Source organism: Trachurus japonicus, chromosome 9 (genome assembly GCF_045865225.1).
Source record: "Trachurus japonicus isolate A0001 chromosome 9, Traja_1.0".
Taxonomy (NCBI): domain Eukaryota; kingdom Metazoa; phylum Chordata; class Actinopteri; order Carangiformes; family Carangidae; genus Trachurus; species Trachurus japonicus.
In genome coordinates, this window is record NC_140915.1 from 25,455,278 (window position 1) to 25,481,286 (window position 26,009).

Here is a 26,009-nt window from a genome sequence, read left to right on the forward strand (position 1 = left end):
CAACCTTGATCACTGCTGTAGCCAGAACAATGTCAGAAATACCAAGGTCATAAGCCTGAAATCCCCCAATTCAAATTAATTTTTTAAATATTTTTGAATTTCTACTCAATCAGATTGATGTGCATTTAAAGCTTTCTCTACATTGTTTGTTATGTCTGATGGAGAAATATTAATTAAGCTCCATTCTTTTGATTTTAATGTAGGTATAGTTTTGTGCCTGCCTGTTGTAAAAGGTCTCTCTTAGGTCATTCAGTTCTGACAGAGGACATGACCTCAGTGTCCTCAGTGTACGGTGATAATGTGGGAAGTATAGCACGAGGAGTTTGTAATATAGTTTTTAAAAACATTTTCTGAGATAGCCTGGAAATTACAGCTTCTTCATGAAAAATCATGCAATAAAGGAAGATTTCATAAACGAGCTGCAAAGATTTTTACATGCACTGTTGCAAAATGCATATCTAGCATTCATTCATGTGTCATGTTTTGTTCGAAGCCAGCGTTCGCGACCTGAGCGGTGTTGTGCTCTGCAGCTTAAGGTCAAAGGGTTGTTTGGGATTGTTGGGTTCAGGTTCAACATGCGAAACAGATGACCTGCCAGTGTGAACCATGATGAATACAGTGAGGCGACACCTCCGACCACAGCTACTCACGACAGGACAGACTCATTTCAGTTTCAGTTCACCACCAGAAAGGAAAATGATACGAGAGAAACAGTCAGTATGGAGGAACACATCAAAATAACATCAAAACAAGATTTCTTAGCGAGCAAACGGGTCGAGGGTTGCGAATCAAACCTGTTGAAGGAATTCATGAATACATTGTAGTTCAAGCTCCAGTGAATCATATCTATCTCTTATCTTTTATTGTGTTTTACAGTAATGTAAAATCTTAATCTGCCAAGTATGAACTTCAACATCAGACAAATTTGATGTAAATGTAAATGATAATTCATCGTGCTTAAATACAGTACCAAAGTATTGCCTCACAGTTTTTTCCCTGTTACACAAAGGTGATCAGAGTTTGAGTCCTGTGATGAAATTCTTGTGCAGAGTGAGAGAGAAAGTGAGAGGATGAACTGACCTGACCCCCTGGTTTCAACTCTGTACGTCTAGTCAGGAGTCAGGGACGAAGAGTTTTTTATGCATAGTCTTACACGTCACTTTTTTTAATGCTGATCTAAGATATGTCAGCAATTACAGGAGGATTTGTGTCCTCCATGAAGAGGAAGTGGTTGCCCATGATATGACCTGCCTGAGTGAGGACGTAGACCTACCTCACTGATTTCATATCCTGTGGCGACTGCACAGGATTTACACAGTTTCACAGTTGCAGGAGGAAGTCTTAAAGTTTCCACAGATACCCCGGCCCGCCCCCTGTTACTCCTCTCTGCGCTGATTATAACTGTCAGACTGCACATGTGTCTTGCACTGCAGGTACTTTCACATTAGACACATCATCATCTTGAACCTACTTTTCTTCTCTGTGGCTTTTAAAAGTCAAGTGTAGGGGATCAAATGCCAAACCACTGTCACCTTGCCCACACACGATCACAAACCAGAAACAACAGAAAGTAGAGGTGTGATTGTATCTTTATTATAAGACAAGCTTGCATGCACAAAATGTACAATGAACAATTCAAGCACTAAGTATTTTATAACAATTACGTGTTGTTAAAATATTGTTTGCCTCATGGGTTACCAAGGCAACAACACAAGTGAATGATGTGGTTCTATGGTGTCGAGCGAGCTGTGCACTAGCAGCTACTCACAGAGGCATCCAAGCACTAAAACCACACCCAAGTCCCACCAGCTAGGCCAGAGCTGTGAGTGGGTGTCACTTTGTACATTAATTCACCACAAACACTTTCAGGTTCATGGCTTTACATCACCTGAAAGTAGATACAGCAGTGTAGCCTATAGATCATGAGGTTAAAGTTCAGATTTTAATGATAAATAATAAAGAATAAAAAAGGACAAAGAAAGCTGCTGAAATGCAGCTCGTATTTACAGGACAGACCACGTTCCTTGAATGAACCACCACCAAAAAACGCAGCAGAGACACTTTTTTTTGTTTACACCACAATCTCAAAACTCACCAAACTCTGCAGCTTGAATCTCTCTCTTTTATTTAAAAAAACCTGCATTTAAGAAACATGGACAGACAGACAGACAGACAGACGGGTTATTAACAGAACAATTAAACAAGAAGAGTTTAGAGCTGAGTGAAGGTCAGACGCAGCAACAGGGCCGTGACCAGCAGGAGGGGGCTGGAGGTCAGGACCCGCACACTGTTGTGGTGGTTCCCGTGGCTGCGGCTCCTGTGGGGGCCGTTGCAGTCGTCACCGAAGCAGCACGACATCTGCGCTCCAGAGCTGACGCCGTTGGCCTTCTCACAGAAAGCCTTGTAGGAGCACGACTTCATCACGGTGTCTGATGAGGGGGAGCAGGACACACAGGGACGAGTGAGTGAGACGGGCAGATGGGAGTGAAAGAGAACTGAATGTGTGTGTGTGTGTGTGTGTGATCTTGTCAACCCGTTGAACTCTCTCCCAAATCTAAACACACACACACTGATAGGCTGTGGTTATCATAAACTGCTGGGATAACATCCAGCAACCTCAAATCATGAGAGGATGTAGAGAGGGAAGCTGTGATCACACACTCTCTCTCTCTCTCTCTCACACACACACACACACACACACACACACACACACACACAAGCAAACAGAGTAAAGACGGTATTGACAGAATAATGAATAGGCCTTTCCATCTGCTAAGCCTGCAGCCATTACACAGAAATTCTTCTACTGCTGCATTATGGGTTTTAATACTGACCTTCACTTTGTCAATGGAAACAACATGTGAGCTATTTTAAGCTGCACTGACTTCCTCAAACTCCTGCTTCACACATGCAGCGAGTCGCCAGTGATGTGCTGACCTCTAGTGAGGCATTTACACTATTGTAATCAACCAAAGCAACCCATATTTGTGCCATATGTTTCCCTCGGCTGTGTGTTTGTTTGTGTTTTGTACTCACTGGGTCCTGTGATGGTGGAGCAGGCGTCAGCGTACTGAGGACAGGGGGTGGAGCCCTGTCGGTTGCAGTCTTCCTCATTGGACGCCACGCATGTGTGACATTTGAGGGCGTGGCCTTTACAGACAGAACAAGAGAGAACACCTGACTTGAGACTAAGCATGTATATTCACAGGCAAGGTGTCAGCACACAAACAAACAACCATGAGCTCATATTTCATCCCACTGTGCATCCACACACACTAGAGATCCGAGTATCACAGTCAGTCTCATGAAGGCTACACTCAGTTCTGACTCATGAAGGTTTAAACCTGAGACAGATTTGAGTACGAAACGTTTTTCATTGAACAAGCCTCTCTCTGGTTCCTGGATCATCTGTGCTTTTATAACCCGTCTACAATTAGTCTGCCTGCTGATAATCAACCAAATCCTTCCCCTCTGTTTACAAACACACCCCCCCCCCCTCCCCTGAATCCAGTGTGTGGGTATCGGTGTTGTAGAAACTTACTGTGGCAGGCCAGAGAGATGAACAGCAGCAGGGCGAGTGCAGTCTTCATGGCAGCTGGCTGATGGGTCAGTGTGTCTCCAAGAGTCCAGAGAGAGAGTGGACGGACTGAGGTGAGTGTCTGATGGAGGGGACAGCAGAGGTTGAGGTGGAGGAGGGGGTTTAGACATGGGAAGGTGTCTGAGGGCATTAAGGTCTTATCTCTGTAATCTCCATCTATGCTGCACAGGCAGCACCCTGTAGTAATAGACTTAACCCAGCAAGCTTTAACAGAGAGACGTCGTTATCAAGCCATCAGCCCAGCGAGCAGCAGAAAGTTGAGGTCATTTGCTGGAGGATTGGTTCTAAAACACTGTTTTTGTATCTACTGACACTTGTCTGACAGTGTGGACGTAACGGGATGAGCGAGTGATAGATAGATAGATAGATAGATAGATAGATAGATAGATAGATAGATAGATAGATAGATAGATAGATAGATAGATAGATAGATAGATAGATAGATAGATAGATAGATAGATAGATAGATAGATAGATTCAGTTTCTCAGCTGCACAATCAGTCATCATTCATCAACAACAACAGATCAGTTCATAAAATAGTGCATAGAGAATAAAAGATTAAATAAATTAAATAAAACGATTAAAATAAGGAGTTTGAGGTAATAAATAGTAAAATAAAAAGAGTGACAATAAATAGCCAATGGTAAAAGTAAAATGTTAGTGTAATGGTGTTGGGTCTGATGTAAACACTAGTGCATCATTACTGGGACTGAGGCTACAGCTGAGACCATGTCACACATGCAGACAAACACAACACACACACACACACACACACACACACACTGAACAAACAAAAGAAACACACACAACTTGTAGTAAAACAAATTATATTTATGTTTATTTAGGCAAATGTACACACACTCACACACTCACTGTTAGTCTGCAATGTCAACACGTGTGAGATCACCATTTCTAATTTACAAATGCAAACAAAAACTCAAGAAAGGGGCTAAAGTGACAAAACAATATTAAAAATATTAAAAACAAGGAGATGATGTGACATTAGAATGGCACAGATATAAACTGTGGCACATCAGTGGGTTTGTGTCATAAGTGGATTTTCATGGTGGTTTGGAAGCTGGATATCAGGTTTTAAAACTTTTTTTTCAATAGTGACCAACTCAAAGTATCAATAAAATAGAAATACTCACCCATTTGTAGTTTTATTTTCTTTAACCAAATATTGCCTGATTAAAATCACAAGAGTTGAAACTTCTACATTGTATTTTGTCAAGGTAAATAGTTTCTGTTAAACCTTAAGTAAGCTTTCTGTAGAAAAAGGCAAGAATTGAAAAAGGTGTTTTCTTGTTGTCGTTTTCATCATTGGCATTGGTTCAGAAATATTTCAATACCCAGTTATGTGACAACCTCCATTACTAAAGCACTGTGCCCAACACAACTGGTTTTACTGGCGTGTTAAGAAAACAATCTGAATCCTGAGAAACGCAAATAAACATGCAAAAAAGCAGACTGATGTGTTGAATAACCCTCATACAGTAATTATCTTCTGAAGCTGTTCAGTCTCTTTTCTTAAATTTGTGGTAAGAGGTAAATATGATTAGCGTACGCTCTTGACAGTGATGGTTTAAAAACAATGGTGTCATACTGCATATTAATATCTTCAACAAAATATAGTGCCATTATGTCTTCCCCTGTGACAGATTGTGACCAGTTGTGGAGTTGATTTTTACTTATTGTCTCTGGATCAGAAAAGACAATGCCACAAAGTTTATAGAGTCACAGGGAAGTTCATGAATGTCAGGTGATTACACTTCTCTGTGCATGATAAATATTCTGCAGAACCTTTAACATCTGTGTTGTAGTGAAACTCAGGTAAAGAAGCTGGAGCTTTAGTTTCACTGAAATGTGGTTCAGATTCCTTCTTGTTTCCGTGTCACTCCTGAACAAACCGAGGCCCTTGAAGCCTGACTGATGTACTTCCTCAACCACTCCTAAATCCTTTTCTTCAGCTCTTGTGCAGCTTGACTTTAACCCTGACCTCATTCTGCCCCCACAAAATATCCTCTCTCTCTCTCTCTCTCTCTCTCTCAGGGTAAACTCTTTGCTTACATTATAAAAAATACATTTTATTCTATTGTTGCTTTTTAAACAATCCTCGTCAAACGCCCATGCGAAACTCCAAAACAACCCCAGCTCGCATTAAATCTGATGTCATCCTGCAGGGGCATTATGCTAGGAATTTAGCCGTTAAGCTGCTGGGAATTTAAGTTGAGTCACAAGCGGGTTGTTGTTCGCTGGTGGATGAAAGCACAAGGGGTCCGGATGACCTCATAATGTGCAACTAATGCAAAACACAGTGACCACATATAACAAAGTCCCCACAATAACTATAATTTACAGAACCTTCTTGATTCTGATCACAAGTAGTGCAACAGTAGTGGACAGGAAGTTACTTTATAAATTTGTACAGAGCAGTCTCTGAGACTCAGGGCTTAGCACAGGGAACAGGAGCTGCTTTTTGGCTGGGGGCATGCACAGGGCGTCACTGTAGGCAGGACCAGAGGGACGGCAGCAGCTGATCCACAGGAATCGTCTCTCAGTCTATTCTTCCCATTTTGGCAATCAGCTCATCACAGATCTTTGTGAGCTCCTCGATCTCTTGATTCTGTCACAAAACAACAAAGGATGAAGAAGTTATTTATTACATCCATATATACTAAATCCCAGCACAGAATTTCCTTGTGAAGAGGACATTAAAATGGTCTTATGATGGACTGAAAGGCGAGGATGCCTCTGACCTTCTGCTGCAGAGCTTGTTCCAGAGACTCATTCTTCATCTGCTCCTTCCTCAGGGTGGCGGTGAGCGCCATGTGCTCTGAGCCGGACTTAGCACGCACCTGAGCGATCTCCTCATTGGCCCTGAGTGAGGCGAGGAATGAGAAAAATTAGTAAACGTTCGATATATAACCGCATCTCAAACCCCCAAAATACAAGAATTTGGTCTGTTGAAACAGATTTCCTTTCAGTCTCCACATACTTGTCGAGTTTCTCCTCAGCATGGACTTTAAGTGTCTGGTATCTCTGCTCCTCCTGTTTGACTCTGGCCAGATACTCCTGAGCACACTTCTTCAGCACCTCTTCATTCTGTTTGTGGAAACAGGGATCAGCCACAGTGTTATTCAACATAGAGAGAGCACATATATCATCGCTCATCCCGACAGTATCCTCATGTTTGTCTTGACCTGAGTTAAAGAGCGGGAATTCTTCCCTCTCTAAACACTGTGGGATCTCCTCCTTCTAATCTTTCTGAATTCCTGCAGTTACACACATTTGCAGCTGGATGCTGCCCAGTATATTCACCGCAGCTGTCCGCTTCCCCAGAAGTCAAACAAGGGTCAAGATTTGGGCACACATTGCTTTAATCCAGGGGGTTTTTGTGTGGTATTTGTTGAGGGAGCGAACACTGACTGACGGCCAGGAACGCTCAATTTAAGCACTCACTTCTAGACAAACACTGATCCCAGCTCTAGCTTTATTCAGACCTTAACTTTCTTTCCAGTGTCAGCTGATCATCTCAGCACGTGAAAGCGACACTTCCTACCAAAAGTCATCCAGACACCAACTTGTCCTGGGAGTCCTTACTTTCTTAAAGCCCTCCAGGGTGCTCTTCATGTTCTCGTAACGCCGGAACACGTCAGATAGCGAACGCTCCACAGAGTTCAGATCTGCCAGGGCGGCTTCCTTCTCCATCGTCAGAGCATGCAAAGCCTTCTGGGAGCTCACACTGTTGCGCTGCTCATCCTCTGAGGGCAGGGGAGAAGAAGGCATTACTGTGAAGTGCTTAATAAATGATTTCTTGTATCTTGACACATCACACTGTAACAGTGAAATGCGTGGTTTTAACAAAACGTTTAACATAAATGTACTTTTCAGTGTAGATTTCATCATCCGAAATTTCTACTCACCGATCATCTGAGCAATTGTCTTTTCATACTCTGCAACGATCTTCCTGCAATAAGACAAAACATGAAAGGTCTTAAACTCTTGTACTACAGCCCAAAACTAAAAGACACAAGTTATTAATTAGTAATATCGAAATTGACAAAATTATCCAGTTGTGTTTGAGCGTGTCAAAACCTCATTTTACCCAACCTAATGTGAGATGTTGACACACTCAAAGTAAATCATGGTCACTTCTTTATGATTATTGAGTTGAGAAACATTATGCAGAAACATGTTTGTTGACCTCATCTCAGTGACTTCTTGTCTGCAGTCCTCGTACTTCTTCTTCCAGTCACTGGCTTCCACCTCTTTAGTGATGATCTGAAAGCAAGATGGTGACTGTGAGTGTACAAATAAAACTAGATAGATAGATAGATAGATAGATAGATAGATAGATAGATAGATAGATAGATAGATAGATAGATAGATAGATAGATAGATAGATAGATAGATAGATAGATAGATAGATAGATAGATAGATAGATGCCTTTATTGTCTGTCACACATATAGCACACAATTGTACACCACCAGACATTGAAAACATACACCCACATTTGAAAAAAACCCAAACAAAAACATTATCACACACATGTACTTGACAAACACGTACGACATGTTTCATGTTGGATGTGTGAGCAGTTAAAAGTGTGTACCTCCTCTCTAATGAGGGTGAGAACGGCCTGCTTTTCAGCCTCACTGATGCAGATGGAGTCCAGGACCTGACTTCCTGTTTTCTGCATCTCACTTCCCCTTGACTTGTTCTTCAGTTTGCACGTGTCCTCGTACTGCTGAGGGCAGAGGGCAGAGTGGAATCAGTCAACTGCTTTACATATCAAGCATTATTATTGGAGGGTTAGCCCACCTACACTTTAAAAAAAAAAAAGATATTACTACAATTGTCTTACAAAGGTATTTAAAACAATATTCCCTCTTATATTCTAAATATTACCAATGCAAACTATACTATGTAGTATGAGGTGCAGAATTTCCTGTCTGTTATTTCTCTCTTAGACATCTCTCCCCCTCATGTTTCGCTTCATGCCCGCCTTGCCTTTTAATGGGTGTTCTCAAACATCTCAGTCCTCCTTCTTCTCTTCCCCCACGTCTCTCTCCTCTCTCATTTTGTCCTTACCTGGATTATAACACTCATCTTCTAATCTCCTGTATGATAATCTAAATCCATCTGTCACCTGAGGACATGAACGCGGTGCCAGACACTAAGCACCCCCTGCTGTCCTACAGCACACCGCAGTCATCCTATCAGATGGACGATCATGCTGCAGCTTTGTAGTTTGTATACAGTCAATCATTTTATCTACTCTGGAGTCACAACACACAACTGCTTGGACAGTCTTTCATTCACAGTGTAAAGGTCACCCATTCAAATCACACATACTGAGAGAAGTGGAGCGGCCACTGTTAACACTACAGCGTCAAGCAACACTAGGACACGTCTGGACTTGTCATAGCTGTTTTTTCCTTGATGCTGATGGTGACGGTTCAGTTTGACCTACGTATAAATGAGTGCACCGGCCCCACCTAGTGGTTTTAGGGAGGAATCATAATCAGAGGTGCTGAAGTAGAGTAAATCAGATACAGTATGAATGATAGTGTAGGACTGTGATGATAATTAAATGAACCGTACGTAGGCCTGGCACAGACGATGTAGGGGAAATTACTAAAATGGCTAATGTAATATTTCCTCACCACAGAGCAGCAGTCTGACTCCTCAGGGCTGGATGTCACATGGCAGTCTTGGACTGGAAGAAAGCAACAAACTCATGTTATGAAGAAATTTGTGATGTTGATGCTGTGGTCTGTAATTTAATATAGTTCAACAACAGGACAGGCACACAGCAGTACATGAGGGTCAACGTTAAAATATGTCACAAAAACAAACGTTTTCCTGAGTTGTAGAGTCTGATTTCACTGCAACCTGAATGAGATGCCGTCATTTGTTCTCATGACTGACTCTTGGTAACTGCAGTGGTGAGCTGCATTTCATTACTTCAAGGAAAAAGCTTGAGTCTGAATACTAAAGTCTTTGGTGTTGATATAATCATTTTTGTTTTTATTTTATGTTATGATGACTAAAGACAAGTTCAAATGGCTACGCCAGACACCAGACATTTGTGCAGAACTATTTCTAAAAACAAAGGAAGCAGCTTTTCTTGCATGTAAATAACTTTCTGTGTTTTTACTGTGTAAAAAGCCAAATAAAAAAGAGCTCCGACAGTCTTTAAAAACATATGCTCTGAGAAATCATTTCAGTAGTAAAAAAACAAACAAACAGTAGCCGTTACACAGCAGAGGAAACAGTTTGTGTTGTTGTACAGTCTCTGTGCTCACGACGTGCAAAGTCACAAGTTTAAATGCGGCACAAAATGATACGCGAAGTTAATGATTAATGTTGTGTGAGTGTGTCTGTAACAGTAAGCCAAAGATGACCTTCTCGCTGTGCGGTATCGATCGAGCATGGCTGATTATTTGCCCTGAGGGAAGCTAAAGCAAGCTGTCTAAAATTTAACATCCAGTTATCTGATCTCTGTCCACGAGTGCCTCACCGAGCTGACTAACAACGGAGCCATTCATTAGTGTATTCATGTGTGCTGTAACTGGGTGGCTCTCAGAAATGCAGACATTATGGACAAAGCACTAAAATCAATACTCATTGATCCTTTTACTCACTGCTTTGGTCCTTGTCTGGTTTGCTCGCCAGCTTCTCCTCATCTGTGGCATGGCCTCCATGATGGTCTTCCTTCAACGACAGCGAGCAAAGTCAACCACACTGACTGAAAGTAGTTCGTCGGGAGCACATGAGCCAGCTGTTGCTTAGAAAGTGAGCAGTAGACACGTTTCCCATTCTTACCTGTCCAGCAAAGTCCTGTTGCATCAGCTGGTTCTGCTTCATCTTACAGGAGTTCCTGAGGATGAAGGTCAAACACAATACCAACGTTAAGACAAAACAGACCGTATCTCTCCATGTGGGTGCATGTGAGCAGGTGTAACGTTGCAAAGAAAAAGCAGGACAGATAGAAAGCCTCATGGTCAGACCTCATTGCTTTGCTCTGTGTATGCGTGTGGCCTGATCTTCCATGCTCTGCTAAAAGTGCTGAATTATGCAGGAGAAAAAGCTGATTAATGCTGACGGTGTTTGCCAATTTGAAATAGGAGCAACAACAGTTGCACAGGGCATTAGAGGGAAATTACAAGGTTCCTATTAACACTCTCTCTCCTCCACTTTCTAAATCTATTCCTCAGTTTTTCCCCCCACCTTCACTTTGAGGCCGAAGGGAAATCTAGGTCAAGTGAGTGACACAGCAGACTGTGGAATGACACTGGACTTGTATTCAGTCATAGCAAATTACAGAAACACACACGTCTGCACACACAGCTACACAGTACTTACAACAGAACACAGAGGAAATGGACTTGCTCTGCAGTCCTGATGCCACACAGAAAGGAGGGGGTCAGAATGACAGGTTGGGAGGGAAAAGGAAAGAAAGACACAAGGGAGGATGGGACAGGGGTTAGGTTAAACAGAAAATGAGTGCAGGGTTATTATAGTTTAGTAAACAGAAAGTCAAGACAAAAACTAGCACTGGTGAGAGTTTTGTTTGTTGAACTATAAAATAAAGCATCAATGAAAGTCAAAAACGTCCTCAAAAAACTTTTAAATCTGCAATAGAAAATAAAAAAAAGAATCAAAATTAAGCATTTTGGGCCATTTAATTGTCTTCTGATAATTTCGTATTGGCAAGAGAGTCATAGAGAGATACTTCAAATATTTAAAATTAGAGATGTTGGAGTCATTCAAAGAGCTGTTCCAACATAAATCTTCTGATGCACATAAATAAACTCAGTGCACACTGTACAGTAACATGGGTGGCACTCCTTAAGCAGAACAATAACAGAAACAAACCACAAGAGGTCACTGTTTGACACGTTAATGTCTCTTTGCCACTTACAGTAAAGAGTAGTTTCTGTCAGCAAACACAAGAGTACTCCACCCAGCTCTGAATATTTAAAATCTGCCCTAAATCAGCAACCAAATGCAAAACAAACCCCACAAACAACTAAGCTAAAATGAAAGTGAACTCAAATTCTAAATAAAAAAAATAACAGGAATAAAAACATTAAAAACTATAATAACGCTGGAGAGGAATGAATGGACTTAGAAGAGAAACAATAGTTGACAGACCAGAACAGGTCACGACGGTTTGTTAAAATGAGAACAGTCTGATCCCTTCAGGTTCACTGTGCACAATAGGAAGCATTCACTTCTGTTTTCTACAGCCATAAAAGAGAGCAGGGCCGTTTTTTCCAGCCAGTAAATCTGTGAGTCACAGTGATTCAGTGAATGTAGCCACTGACTGTAAAGAGGATGATTATGATCGGTAACTGGAGAGGAATGGCCTCTGTGTATGTTTGTTTGATAATGTTCTATACTCACGTTATTATGGTGTCGCTGGTGTCACAGGTGAGTTTTGTATTTGACAGCACGGTGTCAGAGTTTATGTTGCCATTGAGCAAATCTGGGTCCACACAGATGTCATGACTGGGGATCAAGTTTGAGTCTGGGCTGGAGTCTGACGTCACCGGAGCCTCATCATCCACCTCCGAGGGATCGGGTTTGTTCAGTGGAGAGAGGACGGACAGCGACGGGGGCCGGAGAGGAGCAGACGGGGAGAGGCCCTCCCCTGGTTTTGTGCTTAGGGTGAAATTAAGGTTCTGATCCACACTCAAGCCGCTGTTGTTTGGCGAGGAGCTGGTAAGGTTGTTCAGTGAATCAACCTCTTGGAATGAGACCGTGCCAACATCCTGGTTACAGTTTTTGTCCAGGAAGTGGTTTGTAATATCAGGAGGAGCTGTAAAAAAAAAAAAAAAAAAAAAGAGAGAGATCGTTTATAAACCACATTTTTCTGTTCTTAAACCCATAAACCTGTCTTTTCCCCCTATAAACTCACATCAACTGATTTTATGGGGCACTTGGAGGAATCGGAAACAAGTTGTGACCACAACACTGACATCTACTTGCTTTTGAAGTTCATATGGTGCACATATTTTCAAACAGTGACTGACTTACACACCCAGTAGGCCTATACACCCAGAGCTTTTGCTGCTCAATACTTCTCCTATACTCTCCTGTTGGTTGTTAACTGTATCTCTCTCCTGTACGGTGCCTGATAGGTCATATACAGATGGTTTTTAGAGCATTTTCACTGAAACCAACACTGTGAGAGCAGTATGACAGATAGAGGAACCACTCAGTGGCTGTCCTAGAGAAAATAGACCTTATGCCCTCCTCTGTGCCCTTAAACAATTTAACCAAACATCTCAATCCTGTGGCTACACAATGATTTTATGTGTCATTCAGGGATTTACCCCTGAGGAGACGGCCTCTACTTCTCCTGTGAGAACACTTAAAATGGCTACTGGCTTCCTCTCACGCCACTTCACATCCTGTGTCCTCAAAGTTAACAGCTAGCTGACGACCACAGCAGCAGACCCAGTCTCTGTTGAGTCACATTTCTGCTGAAACACAGGATGCTCTGTTACTGAAAAAAAAATGCACTCAGACCAACTCTCACAGCTCCACGCAATAACAAACCCACAAGACCCTCTCCTGTGCTTTTCTTCGCAACGTGCACAATATGAATGAGGACATTGTGGTTTCACCTTGGGTGGGTGACAGGTTCACACGCTGTTAGCAGTGACCTAAGGCTTACGTGTGACTTACTACATCACACGGTCAACTGATGTAACTTCAGCAAAGCCTCTCTCTGCTCAAAATGCAGGGACTCTCAAAAACACTGCACACACACCCTTCAGAGACAAGGAGCAGATGTAGAGGAGCCACACCCAGTCATGGGGAGTACACACACCACCATGCGGCCTAGCAACAACAACAACATCAGGCTTTACTACAGTTTCACAACTCAACAAAAAAGAGGAAAAAGAGACAGAGGGGGATGTGAGAGAGAAACAGACAGAGTATTGGTAGGCACACTGCTGTCTAATGTTTCATCCTGGTTCAACGGTACATGCAATTAGGTTGTGGTATGTGGTTGTTCCCATGAACAGGCAGCAATTGCGCCCTGAACATTGTGAGTCTAATTATAGTGAACTAAACTATCAATTTCTTCACAGTCGATCTTTTATTTACAAAACTGAACCACAATCTGGACTGACCATGTGACGGTTTTATCACAAAAGGACACTCTTATTGTTTGAAAACTGGATTCAATACAAAATGGATTCATCTCTTGTTATTTATTGGCACAGCAGCATCCCATGTGTGGTGGTCAAAACATGTCTGATTTAAGTAGCGGAGACATCCATACTGTGCAGACGAATGATATCCTAACACGCATATACAGCACATGTCAATCAATTACTGAAATGTAGATGGATAAAGAAAACCGAGCTTGCAAACGTAACTCATATAACAGCATTAGTTTCAGCACAGAAGATGCACTCCAGATTATCTGTCACCATGGTAACGTGTGGTGCTCGTGTCTGTGTGGGTAAAGCAGGACAGCTGAAGGCAAAATGGGTTAGGGGAGCGGGGGGCTTGGACACCAGTGAGTGGACCTCTTTGGCAGCTTCACACAGACAGGTCTGTCTAATGGGAAAGAGCTAATTTACACTTCTAATAACCTTTCATGCACACAGTATCACAAATCTATAGCAGGCATTGTCACACTACTCAGAAAATGGAGTTATACAAAGTAACATTGCAATCTGAAAATATAATTTACCTTACATTTAAGTTTTGAGACAGTTTGAGCAGAAAGAAAGACAAACAGCCTGACCCTAACTTTAAAAGAGCTATTTGTAAGATCAGCCATTGCTACAATATTAACTCGAAAAACTGTTTACCAGTCTTGCCAAGAGCTACAACCATTGTTGCATTTACTAGACGAGAGGTTATAATGCTTCCTCCGAGAGATGCTTGTTGTTCAGTCAACTCCTCTGTGAGACGGTCCAGCCAAAACCAGAGTGAGCTGAAATTTGATGCTGAAATCAACATTTCTTCTGGACTGGTAATTAAACCACAGTTGTTAAGACACTGGTAATGTAGCAATAGCAAAAGCTTGCAAATAAATAGCATTAAAATAACAAATGGCCATAAATGCCAAAATCAGACACAGGAAACAATTATTTCTGACCTATTGATACTCGTTACTTGGAGGAAGACTTGAAAACATTCATGCACAGCTTTTCAATATAAAAGTATGGACTGCGTTTATAAAGCAACCAGATTTTCTAGACTTAACAACCACTCAAAGAGCTTTACAGTGCTAGGAAAGCTAGTTCAACAGTCTCTTTGCTGGACTGAGGCACAGCCTGTCCAACAGCAACCCTCTGTCACATGTTTATTTTATTGTTTTCGCTTTAGCTTTTTGGGACTCCACAGATGTACCAAAGAAGAACTTAGTACTTCTACTTAGTTGAACACTTGGTATCCAGCCCTACCTGATGTCCCTGTACAGACTGGTAGAGATGGAGGGGTATAAGAGCCCTGGGTCTCACCTGTGTGGTTGGAGTTGTCCAGTTGGCTCAGTAGCTTCACAACACCCGGAGACTCTGCCTCTGGAGTCTCATAGGTTCCCTCCGAGTCTGAACTGAGGGGAGAAAGAGAGAGGAAGGAAAATTATTTATTTTACGCCTTTATTCTAAATAACCTTTTTTTTTTTTTTTTTTTTTTTTAATATTACGAACAAAACTCATAGATGGACTGAAATAGACAAAGTGACTGCAAAAGAAAATCAGGGCCACAACTTAAGAAGATATCTTGAAATTGAAAATGTGCTGAAATTGAGAAAAATTACGCACAAAACAGTAACGACTATTCTCATAAAGTGATTTGGAGCATGTGATTATGACAAATCACATTGCCTGGTTTAAAGTTGGAAGAGCGCTTCTGAAACAACAGCCCACTGTCTTTGAGAACAGAGAGGCATTGAAAGTGCTGATGAGTATAAATAACAACCTATAAATGCTAGAAACAGCCACCTAATGATGTACATATAACAATGAAAGTCCATGTTGCAGTGTCAAATTTACTCTAACAAATAATAGCACCGGCTTTCCAGTATCAATCTTCTGTTTTCTTTAAGTGACATGAAAACAATAGATCTAGAGTTCAAAGTGGCTTAAAATAAACAAGCTGCTTTTATTTTAAAGGAAGTCAGAGGAAGGGAGAGGAGAGGAAGTGAAGGCCTACAAGACCACCTGCATCCTTTAGACCTCAATAAGGACACACTGTGTCCCGCACAACACACACACACACACACACACACACACACACACACACACACACACACACACACACAACACACACACACACACACAGTCTTTTGGTCTGCTGTGTCAGCTGCCTAGACACCCAGCCTAAATTTATTTCCAAACTGTGGAGAGACAAAAAGGAAGGGAGACACAGAGTGAGGTGTGTGTGTGTTTGTGTGTGTCTGTGTGTGCACCCATTCCCAGCCACTTGAAAGCACATCAAAACGTCCACACTAATGAAAAACAGCACAAGACGGAACAAAGCTCAGTGCCAATATCCAACCACTCTCTGTCTCTGATACCAGTTCACACAAACACATTCACTCATTCTGCAGCTCCACACAACACCACCATCCAGAGCTAATCCCAGTGTACATACCCCCCACCCATCCACCCATCCACCCTGCACCCACACACACACACACACACACACACACACACACACACTGAATCATGTCCCAGAGATGGCCCCAATGGTTGCGATCTTGCATGGTTACTTAGAAACTGGAAATGGACAGGAAAAAAAAATCAAAAGCTTTGGAAACTGTGGCTTTTTTTTCCCCCTTCCCCCAACTTTCAGCAACTGTTTCCCAACTGCTTAACAGCCCTCACACACACACACACACACACACACACACACACATTAAAACAGGTCCAGACAGTCAGATCCTGAGTATCTGGTCTCTCATAAAGACACGATGGTACTACTGTATAAACAAAACAGAGACGGACAAGGCAGTAGCTAAAAATATGTTTTTAGCCGATGACAGGAGTCGGACCCCGTCACTCGGATCCACAGCGTAGGAAAGAATCTAAGCCTATACCACAGTATCAATCAGTTTGTGTGTGTGTGTGTCTGTGTGTGTGTGTATATATCCGCCACCTGTCAGTATGACTCAGGGAATCTGTCGTCATCACACAAACACCCACACACATACACAATCAGTCTCTTAGAGTCCAAACACTATAAAAAAAATCTGTCCTTTCTGATTTCATATCTTTAGACTGATCCTGCTGTAAACACGGAGGATCTCTCTGACTACACTCTCTCACACACATCAACATCTGTGGCCAAACCCTCTTACTTGTCCTTTCCATCCTCCTCCGCTCTGGGCTGCTCATCATCTCCTGCACTCCCAGTCACTGCTGACCATGTCCATTTCGCCCACTGGACCGGAGACAACCAGGACATCCCTGCACCACGTCAAGTCCTAAGCCTGATGTAATGCCACCTCCAATCTTTAATAGTCAACTTTGTCTTCCACTGGATCAGTTCAGACTGATCTGTCAATCAAAATGGCAGGTCAGCGAGCTTCCAAAGTCTTCCAACAAAAAAAAGGGGGCTGTCATCAACAAAAAAAAAAGGAGAAGCTGTCGATCTGTCTCTTCCCCTCGCTGCTTTCTTGCTATATGGCTGTCTCACTTCCTCCTCCTGCCTAGCTGCTCAGATTTCCCATGCTGCTCTTCTGTGTTGTTGACGTTTGTGAGAGTGAAACGTGTCTCACGCTGCTGCTGCTCTGCTGCTGCTGCTGCTGCTGCTCTGCTCACCACAGCACTGACTCACACAGTGCAGATTACTGGAGCATCAGTAGTCACTCCTCTCTGCTCTCCTCCCTCTCCCTCTCTCTCCCTCTCCCCTCGCTGCGCTCTGTCTGGACGGACAATCAGCTGGTTAGCAGACGTCGGCTCGCCCCTGCTCTCCTGTGTTTGCTAACTTCCTAGCTTGCTAGGGGGGTTCGCCTTTCCCCTTCCTGACTCTTTGAAGGTCTTACAGCGAGAGGAGAGGCGACGGTTGCTTTCAGATGCAAAGGAGAGTGAGACTACCAGATGTCTGTGACCCTAAAGAAGAGAGAGCAAAGAAACGATGGAGCATTCAGAACATTTTAGAATAATCTTAGATGATGGTCATGAACTAAAACCACTGCAATACCCTACACAGGGCCGTTGCTAGGAATTCTGGGGCCCCTGAAAGAATACTACAGTGGGCCCCTGACTTTTCCACTTTTTTTGTTCGACTACAAATGTATTATCATTTTTTTATTTAGCCTACTTTGTTTTGATGCTAATGCAGCATTACTATGAGTATTAGTCAGGGTTTTTTTGGGGGGCCCTACTGGGTGCTGGGCCCCTCGAATTATCATCACCTTTCTCCCCTATACAACGGCCCTGACCCTAATAAAACTGCATCTTCCCATATTTAATAAAACTGTAAACTAGCATCAGCACTTGCAGACATTTGACAGACTTTTTTTTTATTGAACCAAACTGAAGGAATTTTCTCTTAAATTCAGCGACTGCCCTGGTGCCATACAGTCTAAAGGCTGGTGCAGACATGACTGGACAGCCCACTGAGTTTGAAGGGTAATCTGAAAGTAATTTGATTGTTAATGGTTTGTTTACTTGGCACGGCTGCTCCACGGCAGAGACAGTGGAGAACTGTGATTGTGACATGACACTTCCCTGAAACAGAGCACGTGTTCTCTTTTATCCCTTAATAAACATGAGGAGACAAGAGTGATTAAACTGCTGATATTTTCAGCAAGGCGTAACAATGCAGCCTTTATACGCCTATAATATGTGTATGGGAATTCACTGTTTTATCCATGATGTGTGTGACCAAACATACAGAGGGTCTCTTGTCATTTAGTGAAAACATCCAGGACACAAAGCTAACTAATCAATAAAGCAAACCTAGATTGGACAATAATGATGGAAATACCAACTGGACCGACACTAAAAGTCATTTGGATGAAAGCTCTCATCACTGCTCACACACCCACTCACATGTGCGCCTCTGAGGCTGTTCGTTGATGGCTTATGTAACTTTAAGTCCAGGCTTTCACATTTATACATCTCCCTCTCTGTCACACACACACACACACACACATGCACAGAGTATCTAGGCCAGATGAGATATGTTCTTTGAAAAACATGGACCATCACTAATCTAATAACGGGAGGATGGTTCAGCCGCAGCGATAAAGGTGAGCAGGGATAGAAAAAGCAAGGAGCAGAGATGCTTTTCTTTTTATATGCACTTTGAAGCACCTTTCCTGCTGTTTACTGCTCACACGAGACACTTGCAAGGAAAGGCAGAGGGCTCTAAAACAGCTCCCACTGAGCTGGTACACAGAGACAAGTTCAGATAATTAAGAAGAAAAAAAAGCACATACACATGCGCAAATAATGTCACACACTGGTGAACACAGAGAAAGGGGCCCTGTGATGGCTGGATGGAAAAATGGAGCAAATTAAAAGGCAAGAAGGACAGATGGAAAACTGCATCAATTAAAATGAGGGGGAGAAACAGACAGCAAGACAATGAGGATGGTGGTAATTTGGAAATCAAAGGGACAGAAAGTGAGTTTTGGGGCAGGACCAGAGTCTTGAGACTTTCACATTTGTTTGAGTGTCTTTAACATTCCTGACATGGCCTCCTTTCCCTCCTTATCTGTCAGTTGGAACAGCTGAGAGGACAAACCTGTCTGTCTTGCAGAGGACGAGACCTGCCCGAAACTAACAGAGCCCCCTCGAGCAGCACATTCAGACTTAATGAACATCCTTCCTTGCACAAACAGTTTTACCATGCGACACCTTGAAGCTATAAACTTGTAAAAAAAAACAAAACAAAAAAAAAACACATGTATTTACACAGAGGGAGACAACACACTAGAAGACAGACAGAGTGGGAATGTCCCTGGTTACAGCAGAGTCATGAACCACAGGCAGAGAAGAGGAGGAAAAACAGAAAGAGGGAAAAGAATCAGATCTTATGTAATACCTCGAAACCACAAATAGCGCACAGCGTTAACAGTGGCAAAGCCCACACATACATACATATACACCCTATGTGATCTACAGCTGGCACCTTAGCACATAGACTAGAAAGGCAGATAAAGAGACACACTCCACCACACACAGGCCTATTAAACTACAGCAATTATGTTTGCTGTCAGTTAATCCACCAAGAATGCACAACCGTAATCACCAATTACTTTTTGACTGATGGCGGCATGTGTGGTTATGAGCTAAGAATAAATCGGCGATGATAAACATGTCTGTGAGCCACAACAGAAGTGATGCGATACAGCATGAGATAACTATGTGAGTGTGTGTGTGTGTGAGGGTGAGTGTCGTGCACAGATACAGAGAGGGAATCGGAGAAGCTTCTCGACAACTACCACAGACCGTTTATCTCCGCTCTCAATCCCCCTGCATTACAGCAGAAGGTCAACCAGCCTTGATCCTTCATTTAGCCCCACCAATGAGACGCCATCTCTCCCTAACCGACACTATGGTCCATAACAAGGTATCTTTAAGAAATGATTCTAATTCCCTGTCCCCTGATGATGAACATGAATGTTTTTGGTGGTCATTTGCATCTTTGTGATAAAATGATTTCACTTTCCAGACAAGGTATCTTGAAAACAGCTTCTTCTACTAACACACAGACAAAAACTTGGATATATTTTTGCATGCACATTCAAATCACCGAGGGAAAGCAGCTGCTTTGATTTTCAATGTAATCTCATCATGACCTTTCATCCAGTGCCATCCACATTTTTTTTTTATATCCACATCTCAAAATAACGGAGTTGTGAGTGTGTCGTTTGTCCAACATTTTCAAATTTGGAGAGTAATCACAGCTTTTTATTCTTTTAATTTTAGATTTGACTCTCGAGTCTCGTTTCAAGTAGTGGCTGCACATGAATGCATGTACCAAGTGATGCCTTTTCATCATCAAACTATATCTTTTAGTCAGCGTCAGTGGAGCTCTGATGTGTTGTGTTGTACTGTTTCACAAATTGTTATAGATTTTTGTCAAAAAAGTCTCTCTAAAAGATGAGTGCAATACTCATATCATGTGAGCTTTGACTCATTCTGACTGAGATTAAACCCATGGGTATTCATTTTCTCCTGTGTAGAATAACTTTTTAAATTTCAGCTTTTGAAAGTTTCAGTCTATAACTGAATCACTGCCTCTTCCTGTCGCTCTGATAGACTCTCGTGAATCTGATATGAAGACAATAACATTGCTGGGTTGTTTGTTGCCTTGTTTTATGGCTCCATCTAGTGGTCAATATTGGACTATTGCCCAGATTGCTCATGAATAAAACAAAATAACAAAAAAACAGCAGCATCAGATTCAGCCATCCGTTCAGATACAATGACCCCTCTCAAAGAAATACCTAATTTTTTCTTCATCAAGATAAAAGCTCAAAGAAAGAACAGATGTGAAAGAGAAAGCAAGATAACACACGGGAGACCTGACATTCGCTTTGAGAGTTTAAACAGGGTTGACAGGATCTCTGGCTTCACCATGGCAACCATTTGGGAAGGGGTCACGACGAGTGTGCTAAACAACGGAGACATGCATATAGACAACACACACACACAGACAGGCAGGCAGGAAGGTAGCACAGCAGATGATATTTACCACCTTTGGCTGATTCTGATATTAAAATGCAGCTTTGCATAGACAGAGAGAGAGAGAGAGAGAGAGACAGCTGCTACAACGTCTTTGATGGGCTTTTGGGAACCACAGCCACATTCACATCCCTGAAATCTCTGAGATCAGCCTATCAGAGCGAGCTGAGTTGGACTGAATGGAGCCGAGGCATTCGCCATCCCTCAGTACACGAGAATAACTTGACTGACAGTTAAAACAAAAGAGACGGAGTGAGACAGTAAAGGAGAAAGAGAGGAGGAGTTTTCCAGAGAGAAGTCATGTAGAGACACCGACCGAGCTATTGTTAGCTACTACAACAGGGACACAAGAGCACACAATTCCCAGACAATAGTGCATGTGCATTGTGCACACATGCACCGTAGCAGGGAGACGACACACCCCCTACTGCTCTACTTTATGATGTTTCCATTCACAGATACTTAATTGTTTGGACATTATCACTATTAATTTTCTTTAAGTGCAATAAGGGAGTGTTTCTTTCATTCATTATTCTATTCATCAACAGTGCAATATGTGTGTGCCCCTATTCTTGATTATTTATTTTTCATTTTTATTCATTATTTATCACTAGTCGTAGTAGGCTAGTTGTAGTTTTTTTTGTACCATGACAAAATAAGACTATTCTTTGCCTTTTTAAATTCAGTTGGAGAAAATGACATTTCTGTTCAAAATGCTTTTCATTCAATTACTATTTTGTTTTGGACTGTGATTTAAACAGCGATGTGTAGGCTACACAGTCCACAACAACAACATTGTGAAGATTTTCAGCCATTAACTTCAACATTATTCAGCAGTGAGTTTCACTTTCATGCTGCCGAGGCTCATCAGTGAAGGCTTATGCATAATGTAGATGAACAAGCTCAAATTTTGTGCCTGTTTTCATATTCGTGACATTTGTCTCTTTAAAGATAACATACATTTTTCAGCCGACATTGGCCTGATTTCATATCTGCAGCAAGAAATGAGCTCCAAATACAGCTCGGCTATTTTCCCAAGTGGGGAACAGTTTTGATGTTCAGGGTTTTTTTTTGGAGAACAGGAAGTCCAAACTGCATCCAAGACTGCTCCAGTTAAGACATAAAAAGGATGATGAAGCAGACTAAAATTAGAACAAAAGCTGAAAGCTGCGATCCCACGGCATTGGTTGGCTTCCCAGTTTTCCCACAGGGACGACCCCAACCCCCACCTGCCCTAACACAAACACAGACGTATGCAGAAGACTACAGTACGCTTGTGTGGTGATGAGAGATTTTTGTTAAAATGACCTTAACAAATGAGTATGAATCTCTCTTCCATTTCCAAAACAACATCGTCTTCTATACAGTGGGGCATCTCACCACTGCTCTCCTTGACTTACATCGCATCACTGAGTGAACACTGTAATATGACGCTTGTGATCCACGACAAGGGGCTTAGAGAGGCTTGTAAATGGAGATAAAAAGCATCACTGGGAGGACAAAGTGAAAGGACTTACTCTGTTAGAAAGGATTAGAGGGAGAAAAAAAAGAAAAGAAGAGGGAGTGTTGTGGTTAAATGCTTTCGAGCTCTGACCAATGCCAGAGTGCAACCACATCTCCATGTCCTTTCCCTTCATTTTTAAAACAGGAAGCCTTCAGATAGCTGCAGTTCATACATTACACATACACACTAAGGACATCAAGCATACTGCATGAAAAGAACAGAAATCCATGGTGACATTTTAACAGATATAAACCGTGCAGCTTGTATGATGATTAAAATACCACTTTAGAATTAGGGTCACAGTTGCATAATTAATTGCTGGCAGAAGCATTATCTCTTCTTTTATTATATTCTAAAAGCTACTACTATAATAACGTCAAAACTGAAAGGAAGGTTGGGACGCTGTCTTAATTTCAGGGGCATGATCTGTTCAACTCATGCTCATTGCATTAGCCTCTCTGCTAATGGTATCAGCCGTACCACTCCTGCCTTGCCCTGTGACTCCTCCAGCTCTCTGTAGATTTGAATAGGTGAGAAAAAACAAAACAGACAGACTAGTACAGCAGCAGTGGCTGTGTGCTCATTTGAATACGTAAAAGAGTATTCAAACTAGCATAGCAACAGTGGCTGTGTGATGATGAGCTGCGTGATGGACTGATATGCTCTCAAGTCCAGCTGGGAAGCTCCCGTGGCTTTTTAGGGAAACATCAAGGTCCCAGCGTTGCCCTTCAACTTCCCTTCTCACACACTCCGATACAGAAGCACCCAGTTCAGACACACACACACACACACACACACACACACAAAAACAATCTCAAGGGCGAAATTGATCAAGATTGATCAACTTGGTCAACTATTTGAGTGTCCAGTCACACCGGCACACGCAGACAAACAATGAAGGGTATCATCTTACATGCTGCTCTTCTTCCTTGGAGAGCTGATGGAGCTCTTCCTGCTCTGGCTGAGCGAGCCCCCCATGGCAACAACAGCCAAGCGTGTGTGTGTTGTGTCTTGTCTCAGATGCCCCGTGTGTCCTTTCCCCCTCCCAAGGTTCACCTCTGCTTCTCCTCCGAACAGCTTGACTCAACGTCCAAGCCAAACAACGCACCGCTTCTCATGACTGACTAGTTATTATTTAATCAACCAGCCTCTCCTCTCCCTCTTCCTCTTCCTCTTCCTCGTCTTCGTCTTTCCGCTTTCACCGCCTCTGTTGATGCTGTACAGGCTAAAACACTCAGGAGTACCAATAGACACACATGAATGGTTCTGCTGTCGGTCCCGCCTCCTAGCTCCACTTCACCTCACCCGCCATCATCTCTCTCTCTCTCTCTCTCTTTCAAACACACACACACACACACTCAAATATACATGCATAGCAGAGGCAGATTATTTTCACTTGTTAGGCAATGCACAGCCTTTAGGAGGTGGAGTGTGTGTGGGGAGGGGGCAGTTTAAAGACCACTTAGAGTCCAAGGAGTGGGAGGAGGGGAGATGGAGAGTGTGTGTCATGGGGTGGGCCGGGGTGGGGTGGGGGGGTATCTGGCAGGGGTGAGAGTATTGTTCAAGAGAGAAAGAGTCTCTTCTATTGTCAGTCAGCTGAATTGAATACCACATCTGAGATCCAGGGGGAGGGAGGGTGGTGATGGAGGGAGAGTTGGCGGCATAAAACACAGCTCCACTTGTTGTTGTACCACAATCCCACTACCTGCTGTGACCCAGAGCCCACCCCTGCAGCCCCTTACAGTTACACACACACACACAGTTAAAGCTGAATACATTAATTTGCTAAGCTCATCAGTTAGATTTTGCCCTGTAACCTAACAGGATATCCCTTCAAATGCAGATCAAACAATGCAATCAGTGTGACAGAAGGGGCTTCATCTAGGCTGACAGAGGCTGAGTAAGATAACCCCAAACACGTGAAAAGTTAGTTAGATAGGCTACTCTTTAACCAACAGCTAGAGGAAGAAAAGAGAAGAAAAAGGTAGTGTATGGTCGATGCATGATCCTACTGAGATAATGATTGAAAGAAATCTTACCTCTTGAATCAGAGCCTGTGCTGTGTCATTCAGTCAGTCTCTTCAGATATTTTGAACAATGGCTAAAAGTCTGCAGGGTCAGTGTGCAGCAGTGTTGGTTCCCGAGGAGGACAGGCCCGCCTTAGAAAATAACTGAGAGGCTTTAGTGCATAGCTTAGTACTCCCACTGAGGTGAATCACATGAGGCTCACTATGGAGGTCCTAATTTCTCAATGACTTCACCACATTTCGTTCAAAGTGGGCACAACCACACAGCCGACGAGAGAGAACAGAAAAAAAAGATAGGAGGAGGGAAGAGGGAAAGTAAAAAGCTACAATTAATGACTCATGATTGTAACTGTCACCGGTCAGTGCTGACATCCCGACCGCTACTCTAACTCCAGTTAGCACCGTAAATTAACTCAATTAGAAATAAACACACGGATTTGACGACTAGTTTAAATCACAGGAGCTGGACACCAAGTATAAGAGTTGAACTTGCCTCATGGTTGATGTTGTTGTCAGAGAAAGTCAGCGGTCACTTCACCGCTGTAGTGATGAAGTATTTACCTCGGTACCGCGCATGCTCCAGGAATTCACCATAGCAACGAGGATATAAGGACCGGACTATACAATAAAAACTATGTATATAACCAGAAAAATACAGAGAAAATGTACTCTTGTTAACTTCTCTGATAACTGGATTGTTTGTGCTGTCTAAACTAGATTTTGTGATTGCCTGTTGCGGTGGAGCTGAAGGAACCATTTCGGATTAATCTGATTATTGGTTGTTTTTCTTTTCAAATAAAATTACAGAAAATAGTGTTACATTCTCATACATTGTTTGTCCAACCAATGATTCATTATATCACATAGGGAAATTGCAATTAACACAGTAACCTAACAAAAAACCAAACAAAAATCAATTTGAAATTTGAAACTACAGCTAATACTTTTTTTTTTTTTTTTAACAAAGATTATTAGGCTAACTATTATAATGGTTGCCATAATTTGTTTGTAAATGGGCTACTCATTTTATGAACTAACCACTGTTGCTATCTTTAATGTTACAGAGTACAAGTATAAAGAGGAATGAAAAGAAGATCCTCAGAAGGCCTACATTTAAATTAACCTTAAATTTGTACTTGGATAAATGTATCTGGTTGCTAATCACTTTTGTAAATTGTTCTTTTTGATTTAGAAGC

The 26,009-nt window shown here is 42.3% G+C and overlaps 2 protein-coding genes across 6 annotated transcripts; both read right to left on the reverse strand.

Moving 5' to 3' along the window:
• Nucleotides 1–1,577: 1,577 nt before the first annotated feature.
• LOC146981567 (uncharacterized) lies at nucleotides 1,578–3,715 on the reverse strand. 2 transcript variants are annotated; one of them, XM_085788181.1, is made up of 4 exons: nucleotides 3,542–3,715; nucleotides 3,037–3,150; nucleotides 2,092–2,429; nucleotides 1,578–2,060 (listed from the first exon to the last, which is right to left on the reverse strand). In XM_085788181.1, the coding sequence occupies exons 1-3, from the start codon at nucleotides 3,588–3,590 to the stop codon at nucleotides 2,212–2,214; spliced, it is 381 nt and encodes a 126-aa protein (XP_085644307.1). In that variant the 5' UTR covers nucleotides 3,591–3,715; the 3' UTR covers nucleotides 1,578–2,060; nucleotides 2,092–2,211. The 2 variants fall into 2 exon arrangements, with proteins under 2 accessions (XP_085644307.1, XP_085644306.1); XM_085788180.1 differs by having other exon boundaries at nucleotides 3,037–3,177; nucleotides 3,542–3,697.
• A 694-nt stretch (nucleotides 3,716–4,409) lies between these two features.
• LOC146981568 (transforming acidic coiled-coil-containing protein 1-like) lies at nucleotides 4,410–24,054 on the reverse strand. Of its 4 annotated transcripts, none has more exons than XM_085786943.1 (13): nucleotides 23,700–24,054; nucleotides 15,100–15,191; nucleotides 12,017–12,431; nucleotides 10,433–10,487; nucleotides 10,252–10,321; nucleotides 9,271–9,323; nucleotides 8,217–8,351; nucleotides 7,807–7,883; nucleotides 7,526–7,569; nucleotides 7,203–7,363; nucleotides 6,598–6,704; nucleotides 6,359–6,479; nucleotides 4,410–6,225 (listed from the first exon to the last, which is right to left on the reverse strand). In XM_085786943.1, the coding sequence occupies exons 1-13, from the start codon at nucleotides 23,762–23,764 to the stop codon at nucleotides 6,157–6,159; spliced, it is 1,464 nt and encodes a 487-aa protein (XP_085643069.1). In that variant the 5' UTR covers nucleotides 23,765–24,054; the 3' UTR covers nucleotides 4,410–6,156. The 4 variants fall into 4 exon arrangements, with proteins under 4 accessions (XP_085643069.1, XP_085643070.1, XP_085643067.1 ...); XM_085786944.1 differs by having other exon boundaries at nucleotides 8,217–8,348; nucleotides 23,700–24,006; XM_085786941.1 differs by lacking the exon at nucleotides 23,700–24,054 and adding an exon at nucleotides 16,941–17,431.
• Between the last annotated feature and the right edge of the window lie 1,955 nt (nucleotides 24,055–26,009).